Source organism: Lissotriton helveticus, chromosome 1_1 (assembly GCF_964261635.1).
Source record: "Lissotriton helveticus chromosome 1_1, aLisHel1.1, whole genome shotgun sequence".
NCBI lineage: Eukaryota > Metazoa > Chordata > Amphibia > Caudata > Salamandridae > Lissotriton > Lissotriton helveticus.
In genome coordinates, this window is record NC_136057.1 from 390,663,422 (window position 1) to 390,683,012 (window position 19,591).

Below are 19,591 nucleotides of genomic sequence, written 5' to 3' on the forward strand. Positions count from 1 at the left end.
TCTACCCCATTCCAACCAATTCCATTCTACCCCACTCCACCCCCATTTCACTCTATGCCAATCTACCCGACGACACTCTACTCCAATCTACCCCATTCCACTCTACCCCAATCTACCGCACTCCAATCTACCCCACCCCTCCCCACTCCATGCCACTAACATTTAGCCATACTGGTGAACAGGATGGCTATAACACATTGCCATAGCCAACAGCTCTCACATAGGCGAGACCTAATTGCTGTGCTGATGCTTGTTAATGTACACCATTAAACTCTCATGCGTCTGTCTTGGGTGCAAGGTGATAGAATCAGACCCTTTGGTAATGTGTATTTTTTGTGTTCGGTGGTAGGTCCGGGCATTGCTTTATTTGTGCTTATGGTTGTGGGTGAGGGCACTGGCATTTTGTTTGGGAATCGGCACATATTTTTCAATATGAGTCTTTGATCCAAAGCAAGAGAGAGAAATTCAGAAAGAACAAAGCAGTGAATGATAGGAAACGAGTGACAAAGGGTGAAAGCAAGAATAAACAAGCACTGACTAAGCCAATAGATGTGGCGTTGACTGACAGCCTTTTTAGTTTATCTTTGATTTTTTAGTTTTTTCTTGGGAGTTGTAAGATGTTATTGTTGGATTAGCTGCCAGGCCCTTGCCAATATGGTAATTTAAAAAACAGTGGCTAAATGGAAACCATACATTGCTGTAGTAATCCTTGCCACTGAAGGGAACTACTTTGTGCGTGGATGTATTCCTTGTAAAAGGAACAATGCTGTCACTCACAATGAAGTTAGCCAGTGAAGTGGACTGATCCATCGTCCCGTGGTATAAGTTACGAAGGACAGAATTAAAATATGAATGCCACAACCATAGACCAATTTACGAAGGGTGCTGGCTGTATGTCCTCTATAAGTATATCATATATATCATTTTAGTAAAATCAAAAGGTCTTGGCAAATTCCAGATCTAAAATCCCTGCAAGAGTGGGAAAAAGAGACATGAATTGTGAGGTGAGAAAGACATAGGCAGGAGGTGGAATCAAGGTTAGGCAGCCTTTGTACTCGACACCCCAGCATTCTGCAACAATAATGGTCTCCTAAGACAAACTTATGCCTCTGCACTGGCAGGGAGCGTTTAACTCATTGTGTTATTATTTCAATGGCTGGCAATTTTGATATAGTATAAAAATATAAAGGAACCGCATCATCAACATGTCAAGGAAATTTTGCTACAATTATGTGAGTATTGGCAGTACAGTACGCTTAAGTAACATGAACTACTTTTACAGACAGGATAATTCTTGAGTCATGTGATCACACAATGAGCTATAGGAATAGATAAATGAATGGTACAGACTGTGCTCAAGAAGTCCACAGGTATATTTGTCAACAAGTGGAGGGTTTCCATGGCTATGCTAATTTGCATAGAAGCATAATAGCCAAGTATTCTATTCTGGTGCCCCTGCTAACTTAATTATTTAGAAAAGAGTTGAGGTTTGCATGGGGTGAAGAGGCAGAGACATCTGTTCAGAAGATCAGAGAAGTCTTTGTTCTACACCTGTGCTGCAACAAATTGATTAAGACAAGAGATTTTCATCTGAAAACATGCTTCGAATATTACAGAGGCAGCTGTATTGTCAGGGATGCTTCCAGATGTTTCTTTTTTTATAGAAGGTTGAATGCTGCATACTGTAATTATTCAATTTTCAATGAGGAGTAATTTGTGATTTAAAAAAGAGAGAAGAGCTGTTGGGAATGACATGGCGAGGACACAGAGCAACCTTTGAGGAACAGAGCATTGAATGTGATGCATTTAAAAACGCCCAAGTAAAAAAATCAAAGGCAGGCGAAATAAATCAAATGCAGTTCTTTTCAAGGTTTATCTGAAAGAGCTGCTTTCAGGGAAGCTACAGGAAAAGAAAAGCCGGTGCACTGTCATAAACATTGGCAAATAATTCAATCGGAATGAATAGTTGAGTCTCTGGGTGGACTACTGAAATTATATTGTCGAGCTAAAGAAGTGCTGTTGCGGCCAGAGGCCTTGAGATTAATGCGTTAAGAAGCGGGTGATTTTCAGGTAGATGTTAATTTCGAAGTTCTGCAGTGAGGACCTTATTGGCCCCGAGAGGCAAAATCAAACTGATTCATTAGCTGGTTGGTTGTTGTGGTCTTTCAAGGCTTGTGGGGTTTGTGCACATGCAAAATTGACTTCGTAGAAATCTAGAAGATGGTTATTACTGATACAAGCTGTTAGAACCACGGCCTACAGTATCTCTGGATTGAATTATTGAACCTCTGGCATCTCAGAAAAGCCTGAGGTCTTCAAAGCAGACCTATGTACTAATATTTATCATGTGGTTGGCTATAAATGTCATTCATTCGGCCTTAGAATGAACACACACTTTTTTTAAAGAACTACGGCCTGATTACAATGACGGGGAGACCGCCACCAACATGCTGTCGGTGGTTGTCTCCCCGAGATCGGTGACTGAATCACCGTCCGCCACATTACCCCCAGGCACCGCCGTGGGGATTACAATATCCCTTTCCGCCGGTTGTTCTGCCGCGGTCAACTCGCCGTGAAACGGCTGGTGGAAACGGATTTGGAGGCCCGTAGCGGGCTGCCCTTACCGCATAGGGCTGGAAGATGGGCCTTGGGGGGCACCTATGGTGCCCCCCCTACATATCCCTGTATCATGTGGCAGGCACCATATTGTGCCTGCCAGGTAGTGCAGGGATATGTAAACACCCTATTTTTTGTATTGCGGCAAGGGCTGCTGAGCGCATCACTGCCGCAATACAAAATATAGGCAATGCAACTGCCGTGGTGGCGGTCGCACTGTTTTTCGGAGTGTGGGTAGGCCACCACATGGGCAGCCGGTCCCCATTCCGAGAAGATGGCGGACGGACTGAAGTCCATCAGCCTACGTAATGAAGCCTCAGGACACTGTTCATGGGAATCCACCTTTCTTGGCGAGTGATCGAGGAACACGATCAAGGTCCTGATTTGGAGAGCATTGCATGACATATTAAAGAAGTAAATTGATTTTTCTATAGCCGTCAAACATAAGAGACTCACAACCTGGCTCTCCAACATACAAGCGGGGTGTCTTCTGGCTCTCCTCTGGATCCACTTCCCCGCAAATACTGGAAATCCTTTCAGGAAGAACGTTTCCAACCTTTATATTCCATCTGTCATCAATCCTTCAGCACTGCTATGGTCCCTGACAGCTGGAAGCTAGCGGTGGTCTCCCCTCTCCTAAAGAAGCCCACACTTGACCCCACCTGTCTATCTAACTACCGGCCAATCTCATTGCTCCCTTTCCCAGTTAAGATCATGGAAAAACTTGTGACCCGGTCTCTTTCCAGCTTCTTGGAAAGTAACATCTGCCTGGAGATGGCCCAGTTCGGCTTCCGGCCAGCTCATGGTACAGAGTCAGCGCTGGTGGTCGTGTTGGACAACCTTCGATCTCGGGTCGACAATGGTCGAGCAGCCTTCTTAGTGTTGCTCGACATGTCGGCCGCTTTCGACACAGTCAGCCACCCCATTCTTATCAACAGGCTGGAGGAGGCTGGGGTAGCAGGTCTGGCATGGGACTGGCTGATTTCTTACCTTCAGAACAGGCATCAGGTGGTGGCTTTACCACCTTTTCGATCAGGCATTAGGAGAGTGGGACAGGGCGTCCCTCAGGGGTCTGCGATCAGCCCCATCCTGTTCAATCTGTATCTGTGTCCTCTGATTAAATTGATCAAATCTTTCGGCATCTCAGTGATCAATTATGCCGACGACACCCAGCTCATCTTTTCCCTTGAAGGTGAAGATGCGGTGTCTACAGAAACTTTCCATCGCTGTATGGCTGCCGCGGCCGATTGGTTGAGAAACAACTCCCTTCAGTTTAATAGCTCGAAGACCGAGGTACTCCACTGCTCCTCGGACCGCGTTCCGCGTGCTTTGCCAACTGACTTCTGGCCTTCTTCCTCCTTGGGTAATGTGGTGGCGGTGGATGCTGCCCGTAACCTTGGAGTTACGTTTAATTCTAACCTTCAGTTGGATGGTTTTGTTAATAAAACCATTTCCATATGCATGCTGCTACTTCGCACCTTACGGAAAATTCTTCCCCTGCTGCCACTCCAGGCTAGACCAGAGGTGGTGCGTGGCATTATCCTTAGTGGGATAGATTATTGTAATGCACTGCTTCTGGGGGCACCCGGTAATTTGATTAATAAGCTGCAGCGCACCCAAAACATGGCTGCAAAGCTAGATCTTTCTAGGCCTCATGCTGCTTCCTCTTCCCTTGCACTTAAAGACCTTCACTGGCTGCCAGTCCAGCAGCGAGTTCTCTTTAAATCATCATGTCTGGTCTTTAAGGCTCTACATGACCAAGGTCCAGCCATGTTACAGAACCTCTTTTCCTGGTACCACCCAGTGAGACCTTTACGCTCCTCTTCATTACATCTGGTAGAGGTCCCAAGGATCCATAGGCTACGGATGGGGGGTCGGTCCTTTGGTTATGCAGCTGCCAAGCTTTGGAACTCCCTCCCTCTGTCCTTGAGGAGCTTGGAGGATCTCCCATCCTTTAAGAAAAGTCTGAAAACTCATCTCTTTCCTAGAACAGCCTAAACAGTGTGTCTGTGTAGATGGTTCAGTAGAGTCTAAAGCGCCAGGATACCCTCTGGGTGGCAGTTCGCGCTATACAAGTGCATAATACAATACAATACAATACATACAGTGCCCAGATACCCCTAGGAGTGACAGTTCTGCGCTTTACAAATTCTGTTGATTGATGTCAAAGGTAAGGATACCACTGGTTCACAATTTCATGGGACAGACCCAGATTCCAAACCATTGTCTCCGACAGACTTCTGCCCCCCAGGCCGTTAGCCCATCCCTCACCGCACCGAACTGACGTGCTGCCCAATCCACCCCTCCTCCACTCTCCCCAAATCTGTAGATTCATATCATGCTAATGCACTCCTCCATCTGTCAAGATGACCTGCAGTCAGCGCCCCTGTGCTCCAGTGAATAGCACGTGGGCTATACGTAACAGGGCCGCAAAGGCCAGTGCTATGACTTAATGATTCTGATTCTTAAAGAAAGGTACCGGAAGCTCGGGATAAGGCTGTCAGTTGCTGAATCTATACCTGTTCATTTCATGTATCCCCCCACTAGTATCCCATCATAATAAGAATCCATCTTTGAGCAATCAGTTTGCAGCTCAATCCCATTTCAATCACGAAGAAGAAATGTTTAATTTTACATTCATACATTTTGTACGTCGGAAAAGAAATCTACAATACCTCAAATTGAATTATATGTAAAGCATTTCTCCAGTTGTATTTCATTGTGAGAGGAAACAAATGCAAACTACAATTCCCGACGTGCATCGCTCGGTAACCAAGAAACTACTGTAGCCAGAAGGACACGCGGGAAGAAGTAACACGCCTTTGAAACAATATCTGCACAGCTTTAATAATATTCACCTAGTAAACTGGCCTAAACTCGTCCAGTGGCAAAATCTGAGAGTACGAAGTAAAAGAGAAGGTAGAGTACGACCAGTTTGTGACTGTAATTGGTTTGCAGAAGCATATCTGGAGATAGACTATATTTCACATGTAGACATGCAGTGCAGGGCACTGTCTGCTAGGGAGAATGGACATTTTGGGTCTAATGTGTGAAACTATTTAACAGTCGCAAACCCTGCTAGTTTTTGAATCGCAGAGTTCGCAAACACAACATGTTATTTTATTGTCTGCTAAAACCCCTTTTGCTTTTGGGAAAAATCCTTTCTCAATAAAGAAAGATTTTTTGCAACTCATTCCAAAAAGACAATTAGAGGGGAACAAATGGTTGGTATCAATGGTTTGTGACCACAACTGCTGCTATAAACTGATAAGACTCCTCAATGGGGATGATAACTCATTTGCAAAGGGGAAACAGTCCTGGACAGCTGTCCCTTTGGAAACTGGGTCAGACGGTCTTGCGGAAGTAGGCAGGGGTCAGGGCACTACCGCATGCACTCCCTGATGTCTTCCCAAACGGCAAACATTTTTATTTTTAAAACAGCACCTTAAAAAATCCTGCTTCGGGATGCAAATGCAGGGTTAGTGGTCGTTGTACATTGAGTATGTATTCCAATGTATTCAAGCCAAGAGGAGGGATGCTGGTCACTAGGCTAGGACTTATTCCTAAAACAGACAAAACCTGTAACCTCCTGGCACACAGTTTGACCCTTGACTATTAGCATATGACATTATAAATGTCATAGGAATAGCGTAACAAACCAGACAATAAGGTCCCATCAGTCCAGAAGAAGTCCTTAAAGCTAAGATAGGTGGGGCAGAAACATGTTGACCATTAGTACAGTAATGGAGGTTTCGTAACAAATGTCCCCAGAATTGTATAGGTGGGTATAGATACATTAAAATAATTAATGGTTCCCTAATACAGGTTTAAAATTTAGGGGCCTGTTTAGAACGCATATATATATCCACAATCGCTCACAACATGATTTTCGCCTTGCATCTGAAATAGTTCAGGCTTGCCAGGAGACTGGGGTGCTGCTGTTCCTGATTGTCCGCAAGTAGTCACAGAGGTGATGGCTGAAAGATCTTAACTGACAATAAAAAATAATAAGTTCCCAATTAGGAGTTAGCCTCACAATTTGTTTGCTGGCGACAAGAGTGACCCTGGGGGTGAAGCGTGTCACCTAGTGACTGAGGGGTCTATGTCCTATTTTTTTAAAACATACACCAGATCAAAATCTTATAGACTGATCTTGTATCTAGTTCTTTGAGACGACTGTGTAGCACAATACAAAAAAAACAAAATAAATGATCCTACTTCTTGTTTGTGGAGTCGGACCATCACGCTGTGCGTTGCATTTTACCCATCACGCAAATGTGTACTTCATTCCGTAATGTATAGGATTTGTTGTTTTTCTGTTCTTCTTTCCATAAAAGCCATCACCCCTACAGTGTGTCCTAGTTAAAAGGGGATTTGTGCAGGGATAATATGTGCTAAAAGGGAACTAGCGGCGGAGTCGCTGTTCACCTGCTGTTACCATACAGCGCCATGCCCCTGAAAGCACAAGCAGGCAACAGAGCGGGGTTAAAGTAAATGACAGCCATTTTGTGTGATGCTTTTAGAAGGTTTGAAAGGAGCGACTGTCCTTCTTTCACCTTTCCATATTTAAAGGAATAGGAACTGTGCTATTTCTCAGCAATGCTGTCATTTCTCCCTCGTTATGAGTGTCTTTCTTGAAGTCCCAATGGGGCCAGTTACGTCATTTCCCAGCCCCCCCCGGAAGTTACAAGATCTGCGAATCTCGTGTCTCTCGCCCAGAGATTCCTTCAGTAGAAAAAGGTGGGGTCTTTGGGGGAAATACCGGGCATATATGAGGGATAACCAGCGCCACTAGATGAGGATTACCCATTCCAAAGGTAAATCCGAATTTCTAAGGGGGCCTTAGGGTCACACTCCTAATGGGTTGGTAATTCCACCTCGGAGCTACTGCTATCCCCGGTATTGGTAACTCCAGGGTGGATTACCGGGTATATTATGAGGGCACACGCAATGAGGCGCAATAGATGGTTTTGTACGTTAAAGGAAGTTGTCAGTCCTGCTTGCTGCAAATGGAGGGTGGTTCATCCAAGGATTTTCATCTGGAAGGTCTGACCTTCTGACCCTTGAGGTCAATGTAGAAGTAAGGACCTTCGGGAAGCTCCGTGGTGGACAGATGTATCTCCTACTGCTCAGACAAATAATGCACGCTTCTTTGCCTTGAGTATTAGTGCCTTACAATGGGGAGATCTGTGTCTACAAGAGGCTGAAGAGGGCGGGACCACGTACACAGACAGACTGGACTTCCTAGTAACACTTGCTTTTGTTGTTTGCTTTCTTCGCAGGGTAAAGAACCCAGGACGGCAGTTGTTACTCCAAAGAAAGAAAGAGGAAATAACTAAAGAAAAGAAAAGAATACAATTCCTAACGTGACCAGAACAAGAAATGTGACTTGAGAGTGGAGATCCGGTCTTACCACGAGTGACGTCAGTAGAGGCTGACCTTTGAACAGGAACAGAAAAATCCCATCAAAGAAACCATGGAGGCCTCCTGCAAGCCTGCACCATGAGGAGGGGGAATCTTGTACAGAGAGAGGGAAGGCAAGAGCTTCAGTGCAGAGGGCAGAGGGACCAAAGGACAGAGAAACCATTACACATGAGAACCATAGCACAGAGGAACCAGGAACCGTAGAAGAGAGAAGCCAAACCACAGAGGATTAACACCTCTGAAGAACCATAACACCAAGGATCGACACACTGGCAGTCGTTCCTCAGAGAAACCTGTAACTCTCAAAGACCATAACACACAGGAAAAGCAATAAAGAGAAACATACCACAGACAAATCATAAAACAGAAGAACGTAACAGGGAAGAACCATTAGAAAGAAAAACTACAACAGCGAGAAACCATAACACTGAGAAGCAAAGAGCAACGATGAAACTGAAAGGCGTTAAACAGATAACATAAATAACACTAGCGATTTCTAACACATATGAAGAGGCAAACCATAACACAAGAAGGCATTAGAATACAGAGGAACAATAACACAGATCTCAGGCAGAAAACCGAAAAACCATAGCACAGAAAAACCACAAAACACATGATCATCACACACCGGCACCATAAGAGTTACAGACCACTCCAGAGGAACATTGTCCGTAACACACAGGATCCTCTACACAGAGTATCTATGTCAAGGGAGAGCTGAATGGGATAGAACCCAAAACACAAAGGAAACACAAATACGAAGAATCATAACACAAAGAAACCACAAAACACCGGATCCTAACACACAGGCACCATAAGAGTTACAGACAACTCCAGAGGAACATTGCCCGTAACACACAGGATCCTCTACACAGAGTATCTATGTCAAGGGAGAGCTGAATGGGATAGAACCCAAAACACAAAGGAAACACAAATACGAAGAATCATAACACAAAGAAACCACAAAACACCGGATCCTAACACACAGGCACCATAACAGTTACAGACCACTCCAGTAGTACAGACAGGATCCTCTACATACAGTATATCAAGGGAGAGCTGAACGGGATAGAACTCCTAACACAAAGAATCCACAAATACGAAGAATCATAGCACAGAGACACCACAAAACGCAGGAACCTAATACACCGGCACCGTAAGAGTTACAGACAACTCCAGAGGAACATTGACCGCAACACACAGGAGCCTCCACACAGAAGCCTCCACACAGAGTATCTATATCAAGGGAGAGCTGATAGGGATAGAACTTTAAGACAAAGAACGCACAAATACGAAGAATTGTAGCACAGAGGAAACCAAACCATAATATAGAGTACCTAAAACAACTGGTAACATAACACTGAGACACCAAAATACAGAAAACTGTAGCATGGAGAAACAACCTGTCTCCCTGAACCCGAATGGTAAATTGTTGCCAGGCAAACACAGACCCAGAATAAACAAGGTGTGTGTAGATCCCTGTGTATCCTCGCTTGATGGAAGCATTGAACTGGGCAGCAGATGCTCCGGCAGTGAGCAGTCAGACTCCCAGAGTGGTCGCACAAAGCTGGGCAAGACTGAAGACAGAAATGCAAGAAAACAGACAATTAAAGCCAAGAATGGCGTTGAAAGCAGCACTGACAAGACAGAAGGGGGCTTGTACATGGCGGTGCTGAAACCCTTTGGGTTCCGAATCTTAAGGCGCTGCCCAGTGCCCGCTGTCAATGTTTCTGCACACTATCTGAAGAAATCCAGACCTAAGCAGGGAACTGAGCCTGAGCAAGAGAGTCCGAGACCTCCCAAGCAGAGGGTGAAGCAGACCACAGAGAACCATCTGGAAACCACGGACAACGAGGCACTGAGGGCATGGCTGAGGGAGAAGAAGATCCTGCTGAGGAGAGAGAAAACTGCCGACAGGAAGCAAAAGAGGCTGGAACGAGAAAAAGAGAAAGAAAAGGCCAAAGAAAGACAACAGAAAGAAGAGATGTCTGAAAGGGAAGTCAGGCGGTGGATGGAAAGGAAAGTAATGGAGAAGGCCCTGAGCAGAAGGTTTCTTGCAGGCCTCAGCCTGAGTCATCCAACTCACCCTAGACAAGCAGCCCTGGGGAACATGCAGGGTGTGACAGGACCAAGGCCAATGCAACCAAATTCAGGAAACATGATGGCCGGCGTCGAGGACTTACGCACACATACACCACCCTTGCCTACAGCAACAAGTACAGTGAAGGATACGATTCAGAGCTTGAGTGAACTGTCAAGGCCAGTGCTTCCAGCAGTAGACAGTGTGAATGGTCATGGTGGAAGTTTGTTTGAAATATCTGAAGTCACTCCTCTAGCAGAGGGTGTGGTAGATGACATCATGGTAGGAGATGCGGAAACACCCACAGGGTCCACTCTTCAAGCAGGCAGTGTGGAGAACAGCCAGAGCGGTGACTTAAAACAAGACGTCGGGCTAAGGCCCCCATCGGTTAGAAAGGTGCAAGGCCACCAGAAAAGTCGCAAAGGGACAGCAAAGCGGACGCTGTCAGTAAGGGCCCCGGACAAGGATAACCAGGAGAATTCCAAGGATGACATCACAATAGCATGGCACAAGATGGACACTAACACTAAGAGCGGTAAAACATTTACAGGTTCAGAAAGCTTTGGCAACGCAGACATCATTACAGAAAACCCTCAGACATGGCGTTCTTTCCCGTCAAGCAGGATCACCACCACCAGTAACGAGAAAGATAACAAATCCTCCAGTCCAACCCTTCCAGCAATGGGTGATGTGGGTGCCAGTGCACAACACAATGAACCAGCAATGTTCACACTTCCCGCGAAGGGTAAGGGACGCCATTGCACCATAGACTCCAAAAAGCTTCTAAGAAACTCTGCAGGCGAGAGTGCCTGCAGCAAGGACACAAGTATATGTGTGAAAAAAAGTAGTAACGAGGAGGCACGTTCAGAGAAAGTGACCTGCAATGGTGTCATCATATTGTCAGATACAGAGACTGAGCGGAGCAGCTGGGACCAGGACATGGATGTGATGGAGGATTTGGAGGTCGATGATCGACAGCTCGCGTCACCACTGATGTCACTGTGAGGACATAAGCACACGTTGGGTCCCATAGCAGATGTATAAGAAGGCAAAGGGCCTTGGGTTAGGTTTCCACTTGAGAGCATGTGCAAATATGTCAGTTAAGCATACGTAAGAGTTGGGGAAACATTGAATAAATAAGGGAAACATATACTGTTTGTGCTGTCCTATTGGCAGCATTACAAGCTGCTGACAATTTAACCTCACCAATATTTGCTACAACACAATGTACGGTCTATAAATGTATACATTTGAAAAAAAATAAACAAGGCTTACTGGATGGGTGCCACCTTTGAGGCTTAAGTACCCCAGTCGAAGACAGGGAGAACTTTTGCCATTCCAAACAAGCATTGGCAAATGCATTATGTTTCACCTTCGGGATTAATAATATATTTTTTGTTGTAAGTTTTAGCTTGATAAGCAGTTGTGCAATATAAGTTAGCAAAACTTCATAAAAGTGTTACTTGTTTATTGAGAAAGCCAATATATTGTGCAGTAACTGGTGGTATTATAATGCAGGAGATTAGGTAAATTCTTTTTGATGAAATCCTTGGCACCAATACCACTTGCCAGTTTAGCCTGAGGGAACCTGAAGCACACTCTTTGAGGGTGGGGGTGCTTGCACACTGAACTGCGCAGTATTGTACATGGGAGAACCTGGGGCAATGGGGGAACGGGATTGTGACTTTAAGGACCGTGAAAAGCTCCCACTGTTTAGAACAGAGAGGGTCTGAGTATAGTGATATACAGCTAGATTCATCATTATCCAGTTTTGCGAGTCCTTAATAGCGATTCATAAGGAATCGCTATTAAGGACTTGCAAAACGGGATTCATGTAGGAATTGCAAAAAATATTGCGATTCCTACATCTTCCTTATTTGCGATTAGCAAATTGCTAATCGCAAATAAGGATGCGATTTCAAGGGTGCCAGGGGTATCCAAAGGACACCCTGTAGCACCCCTGAAAAGCAAATGTAGCCAGATGTTGCGCACACACATGTCCAAAGGACATGTGTGTGTAACATACCACTCAGAAAAATGCACTAAAGTGCATTTTCCTGAGTTTTCGCTATTTACCACGAAGTCTGACTTCGTGGTAAATAGAGGCCAGAAATTGTGAATTCGCAAATTGAAAATGGTTGATGAATTGCATTTAAGGAATCTCAAATAGAGATTCCTTAAATGTAATTCCTCGCAAATATGCGATTTCGCAATTAGCGATTTTTGCATTTGGGATGATGAATCCCAAATGCAAAAATAGCGCTCGCAAAGGGCCAGATTCTCAGAATCTGGCCCTTTGCGAGCTGATTTTAGTATGATGAATCGGGCTGATAGGCCCCAAGCGGGAGGGGAAGGGGATTCCTAATTCAGAAGATGCATTTTCCTTTCCTGTCTAAGGCCGCAGTAGGCATTTTATAAAGAAGCACATTCCAGAGCTTGGATTATTTTTTAGCTGTTGCCTGTTCGGAGCATGTGGAACACATTTTGATAATTGGCTCAGAGGGAGTCTCCCGAGGTTGGGACTATTATAGTATATTAATTTGTGTATTTGCAATGAAGGAATTTGTAAGGAGGCAGTGTGTTTTTGGAACGCAGCTTAGGCATTCACAGGCCTTCCTAAGTTTTACCCTTCTCCCATTCATAACACAACACCTTACCCCTGACCACCCTCATGAAGAGAAAGGCACAAGAAGTTGACATATGACCAAGGTACGAAGAACAACACACATTGAAGCCCCAACGATGTGCCCATCGCGTTTAGAAATTTAGTGTGAGTTGAAGCCAAACCTTCAGCTAATCTGGAAATGTCAGTGTCCATGTGCATTTTCGGAAGAATTAAATAAAGTTCTGAAGAAGAAACATTTTTTTGCTGTGTATTGAACATGGACTGAATTAAAAATATTAAACTTGAATTAAAAAAATTAGCTCTTGAATTATTATTTTTCAAATTGGATTGAAACACACTTTTGGGTAATAGGGTGCACTGGCACAACAGTGCACCCCATTACCCAAATCACTTCTCCCCTGCTCATCCATACATCTACCCTGTCCAGTCATGCATTGATCAGTTCGGACTAGTCGTGTAAATCTTCAGACACATTATCGACCATCCTAACCACTTTCATTCAAGTACCAAAGCTACTCTCTTTTTTATCTGGAAATCAAGTGAGGAGGCTATGATCACAGGCACTTTCCTACAAGACTAGTGTGTAAGTGGTCTGTACATTTTCTCCACTTTTGAAATGATCTCGGGTGTTCAGATAAAATTTGCGGACAGAGTGCAGAACTGCTCATCATGTTTCTACACCCATCGGCAATAGCAGCCTTGCAGCCTACATAGTTCCTCAGTCTCCAACTAGACCTTAAAAGGCAAGCTGACACCCCAGCAAAACCTCCTACCTATCCATCTCATAACCCAAACCCTAACCATTATCCTAAAACCTTTCACCGCCCAAAGTTCTACACCCTTCGTCGATCGCAGCACCGCAGTCTACACAGCTCCTCAGAGTCTCCAACTAGACCCCCCGCCCCCCTACAAACAGCCCACACAACCGAGGTGCAACTACTCATCAACAGCAAGTGGTTCAGTCCCCAAAAAACATCCCACAGACATAAAGCAGGTTCTATTGGGAAAAAAAGCATCCAGGCCACGAAAATTCACAAATAGTCACACAGAAAGATAATGCTATCTGTCAGTGCGCATCCCACAAACTCCCTGTAGTCCAAATCAATGACAACCAGCAACTACTCAGGGAAAAGATAGAATGGGTCAAGAAGAAAGTCATCACTCTCCTTCTCACCATAGAAAAGATGTACATGCCCAGGACCAAATGCACTGACTCCTCCTCCAGCAGAAAACGTATCTTCAACAGTACACACACAAATACCTGAGAATACAAGCTTAATCACCCTAGAAGAATGAATAATCACCTCTCTGAAGAAGAGATAAACACTCTGCTAATTTACGTTAAGGGCACACAGAAAACCTCCGCCGACACAACATCCAACATTCCAATTATCAAGCCATCCATCTACAAAAAACAGAGAGACAACCCTCTACAAGTCAATCACAACAATCTGATCCCCATAGCAGAAAACACGATGTCCACCACAGTAAATCAAAAGGCAATAACAAACCTGAAATGCATGCTGTACAACTACAGATCAGCTGCACAAAACACAACTGATATATCAGATGTGATTTTAGGGCATGATTTGAACATTCTCTCCCTAACTGAAACCTGGCTTAACCCAACTACAGCTCCAATAATGGACCTTTTCAGTCCCCCGGATTTTCCTATCTTACCTCTATACTGCACAGTGAAGCAGGAGGAACAACTCGCTATAATCTCCAGAAACTCCCTACACTTTAACTTGCTCTCGCAGGTAGAGCCATCCCAGTTTGAACTCATGGGAGCTGAAATCAAGCTTGTAGAGAAACTGATAGTGAAAACGCTCCTCTTATACCATCCACCAGGCGACAACACAATTTTCCTGGTACAACTTATGGAAACGATCACAATCAATGCTACTACAATCTCTAATACTATATGTATGTGTCTTGTAATATTAGGAAATATCAACCTCCATTGGAACAATGTGAAAGACCTCACAGTGGCTGCCCTCAGTAACCTGCTCCAGGACCTCAACATGATTCAAGCATGAAAGGGACCAACACACAACAAAGCTGCAACACACTTGACCTCATTATTGCTAAACTGGGATCAGTAAACATGCTAGACATCACCCCGACAGATTGGTCAGACCACCATCAAATTCTCTTCCAAATATCCACACAACAAACTAAAATCAAGGGTCAAAAGAGAAGTGAAAAAATGTGGGTGATGGATTTCAGCAACATAAACAGATCAGAACTGGTGGATATGTGCCAAACCCCTTTGGTCTGACCAAACATCGGTTCAAGATCTAACATATCTCTACAACAGCAGTATGGCTGACAGCTCCATTACGACTAAAAAGGCAAAAGAAAAAAACATCAATACCATGGTTAAGTCAAAATATTATCAATGAATGAAGATAATTAAGACAGCTGCAATGACAATGGAGAAAGAACCCAAACATTACCGACCTCGAATAGCTGAGAATTCACAGAATTTCATGCAAAAAGGTGATCCTGAAAGCCAAAACAACAGCGATCAGATATCAACTTGAGAAAGTGAAGAACCGGCCCAGAAAACTCTTTGACATAATAGAGCAACAATCAGGAAAACTTACAGAACCCAGGGACATCTGCAACACCTTCTCAACTTTCTTTAAAGACATAATTCCAACCATAAGCAACTCCCATCCAAGCGAGTCTCCAACCTAGTGAATCCACCAACCCCACCCTAACATCACACAACGTGAGCATTGACCAAAACTCTCCAACTGTACCAAGAAAAAAACAGAGCCTTCCGTAACAGTTTCAGACCTCTGTATAATGGGGAAAGCCAGAAAACCATGTAATCAATTAAATCTACCACACATTTTGATGATCCCATTCCTTCCCACCTACTGAAAGAAATCCACCAATCTGTTACTCCTTTATAGACGAAAACTGTGAATGCTTCTCTCCAACATGGATCCCTTCCAGAATGCCTGAAGATGAGCCAGGTATCCCCCTGACTAAAATAAAAATGGGCACTGACCGGAAAGACTTGAACAACTTCCGACCTGTATCGAGTCTGCCTTTCCTGGCGAAATTGATAGAAAAATGACACCCACAATCAAGTAAGCTAACACATTAACAATTTTGACCTATTAGATAAACACCAATCTGGTTTCAGACCCAGACACAGCAATGAGGTCACCATGCTTAAAATTCTAGATGATATACAAACATCACTAGACGAAAATGAATCCTGTCTCCTGATACTTCTGAACTTATCTGCAGCGTTCGACGTGGTCAGCCACAAACGCCTCAGAGAAACTCTTGAAATCAGAATGGGCCTATCAGTAGCCACACTTAAGTGGTTCACCTCCTTCTTGCAGAACAAAGAACAAAGAGTCAAACTCAGCAACACCCTATCTGATGTAGCAGACAGTTGCAGGGTACAAGGGGCTGCAAGGATTTACAACTTTTACATGGAACCACTCACTAAAATCCTGATAAAATCAAAAAATCTCATACCACATGCATGAGGATGATACTCGACTATATATTAAACTCTCCTCTCAAGAGGATATTCAGAGACTTAATGATACACTAAGGAAAATACAAGTCTGGCTTTGACACAACCATCTAAAACTAAATCCGCAAAAAACATTAATTAATTCTTTTCTCCCCACCCCTCAGACCCCAACAACCTCATGAATGGTCTCAGAACCTCAACTCGCTAAATGTTCCCCAACCATCTACGACTCTGTAAAATCACTAAGCATCACACTAGACTTTAAACTAAACATGCAAACTCACATAAAAGCTGCATCAGAAGTGCCAACCTACATCTGCAAATTCGAAGAAAACTAAAACCCGGCATACTCCTAGAAGACCTCAAAATGGTGGTTCAAGCTCTAGTGCTCTCGAGACTGGCAATGGGAATGCTTCTCTCATATGTCTACCAAAAGCCAGCCTAGCCCCAATGAAAGCGACAATAAATGCAACAGCAAGACTTTTAACAGGCACACACAATTATGATCACATTTCCCCATCACTCAGAGCCCTTAACTGGCTTCCAGTGGAAGCCAGGATTCAACTGAAAGTTATATTCATAAGACACAAAGCTCTACACAATTCTGGTCCAAAATACATGGCAAATCGGATCAAGCTATTTTCAAAGAGGGAGGGACAGCGGGGCTTTTTAGAGAGGTCCAGTAAACGTGCCCATTAGGTCATGTGAACAATAGAAATGGATACTGTTCCTCTAAGGATAGTGTCTGAAAGGTTTGCGATGTGCAAGCCAAACACCAACTGGTCAGTGGTGGTGACAGTGTTATTGTTGAGAGCACTAGGAAAAAGAGGGATGTGGGAATCCCGCCCCGAGTGTAGCCTGCATCTACATGGCCTCCTTTGAGGAAGACGTCATCAGGAGCGCCGATAATCCCTATATCAATAACATCACCATGTGGAAGAGGTTTATTGACGACATCCTGATTTTTTGGAAGGGCGATCGTGCCACGTGCGAGGCTTTCTGTAAGTGGGTGAACATCCAGAACCAACACCTGAGATTCTCACACTCCATCTCAGACAGTAACATACCCTTCCTAGACCCCAACATACACTTGACACAGACAGGTCTTAGCACTACTCTGTACAGGAAGCCAACAGACAGGAACAGCTTGCTACTGTATCAGAGCCAACGAGGGCACTCAGGGATAATCTCCTCTTTGGACAATTTTTGCGCTTATGGCGCAACTGTGGCTCCACCAATGAGTACAAAACTGAGGCGAAAACACTTGAACATAACCTTAAAATCAGGGGTTATCCGACCAAACTAGTCCGGGATTCGGCCAAAAGGGCCCTTAATAACCCCAGGGAAACATTATTATGCAAGACAGACAGAGAAAATTCCGAGAGGAACAGTATCCATTTCTATTGTTCACAAATAGGATCAAGCTATCAGGAGCTAGAAGAGACTCTAGAAGTGCTAAATCCCTCATACTAGAAACAGCCAGTGTCAAAAAATAGAAAACTCATGGCCACACTTTCGCCAGATATGCTCCAAATTTATGGAACTCCCTTCCAACCTCAATGAGAACAATTTCCTCATTCAGGCTGCTCAAGAAGGAAGTTAAAGCCTACTACTAGAAAAACATGTGGCATAAGAGAACTCCTCTGAAAACTCTTTTGAAACGGTCAATCACCCTATTCAGTATTGTACACAATTTTTTATACCTTATTCTTTGAACTCTACGTACAGCGTATCTTTAGTGACTACGGTATTTACTGTACTGTACCCTCATCTGTTCTCCTTGTACTTCACTCTGATACCTTGATGGTCATTATCGCGCTTCATAAAATAGTATAAAAATAAATAAATAAATAAATGTCTCTATGGTGATCTCAAGAATGGGTTTGGGGATTTTCCAGACTGATAGCAGACTTCCCAGTTTATTGTCCATCTTTCCCCTTGATGTCCTTTTGTATTTCTCGCACACAACTCCCTAAGCAGGTGTTTGTTTCCAAAATCCCAAAACACATGTAGAATATGATGTGAAGGGATATATAACCCCTCCCATGCTCATGACGAGCTGTGCTCGTCATAAGCATGCGGGCGCTGTGCGCCGTGCCTCATAACGAGCTGAGCTCGTCATAAGCATGCGGGCGCTGTGCGCGCCCCCTCCCCCCCAGCACAGCGGGGGAATAACCCCCACAGCGAAGGGGTTAAAAAAAATATATACTGAGTTTTATATAGCGCGAACTTGACCCGGATCGGATATCAGAGCGCTTTACATAGCACCAGTTGCATTACATGAGGACACATTCGTTTTTGTTAGGCACGCGTAGATTTTTTTTTTGATTTCAAGAATGTTTTATTGAGAAAGAAAATTATACAAATAGTAACACCAGATACAATATAAGTGATACAGTCAGTCACAAGCTGAAAAAATGCCTACCGGAGTCCAACTTGATAAGTGAGAACAATATGTGCGAATAAGATACAAATGAAATTGATGATAAATAAAGGGTCTGATCCAATAAAGGGCGTCCGTGGACAAAAACAGACCGTATCACCATCTGATTGAAGAATGGGAACAAGGGAGGGAACAGAAGAAAAGAAAGAGAAGTAGAAAGGCGAAGAAAATAGTAGCAAAAAAGAGGAAAGGGAAGAGAGGACAGGAAAGCAGAAACAAGAGAAAGAAGGATTCCCACAGGACTAACCCAATCTAGAGCCAAGGACAGAGAATAATTAGACAGACAGAGCAACAGGGAACTGGGGGATTAACCCATTCGAGGAAAGTTCCATATATTCATCCAAAGCAGTCCATACCCCCTTAGCAATGGAAGGTGTAAGGTGTGCAAGATCGACCGAGGTGTGGGCACTACGTAAAAAGGATATCCATGCCCACCACGTATGGTAAGATACAGACGAAAAGGATTTCCATTCCATAAGAACGATTTTAACCGCCACAGTCAAAAGAAGATCTAGTAGCTGCAATTCCAAAGGGTCCAAAGGAAGAGGGGTAGGAGCAGCCAAGGGACCTAATAAGACTAAGGGAAAGGAGAGATGAAGCTCAATGTTAAAAATAAGAGATAAGTGTTCTTGGATGAGATCCCAAAAAGGTTTAAGTAAGGAGCAGTGATAAAACATATGGGGGAAATCCCCAGCCTCCAAACCGCAGCTCCAGCATAGATCATCCTCTTTAAGGTTGAGCGAGTGAAGACGTACAGGTGTCCAGTGGAGGAGATTGATCGAGAAAAACTTGGATTGCATAAGGGAGGGAGCTATTTTATTACGAAGAGACAATTTACCAATGGATTGCCAAGCTTCGCAAGAGATATGGTCCGTGATATTATGGTCAAAATGCCGT

At 44.1% G+C, this 19,591-nt stretch overlaps 1 protein-coding gene across 1 annotated transcript; it reads left to right on the forward strand.

The window, feature by feature from the left end:
- The first annotated feature begins 8,381 nt into the window (after window positions 1-8,381).
- LOC144769632 (uncharacterized) lies at window positions 8,382-11,125 on the forward strand. The gene has a single exon (XM_078653808.1). It carries the CDS (start codon window positions 9,431-9,433, stop codon window positions 11,123-11,125), a length of 1,695 nt encoding a protein of 564 aa, XP_078509934.1. The 5' UTR covers window positions 8,382-9,430.
- The last annotated feature ends 8,466 nt before the right edge of the window (window positions 11,126-19,591 follow it).

What these genes read in the sequence shown, in the direction of transcription:
- LOC144769632 (XM_078653808.1), top strand. Translation starts at nt 9,431, where the DNA reads ATGGAGAAACAACCTGTCTCCCTGAACCCGAATGGTAAATTGTTGCCA.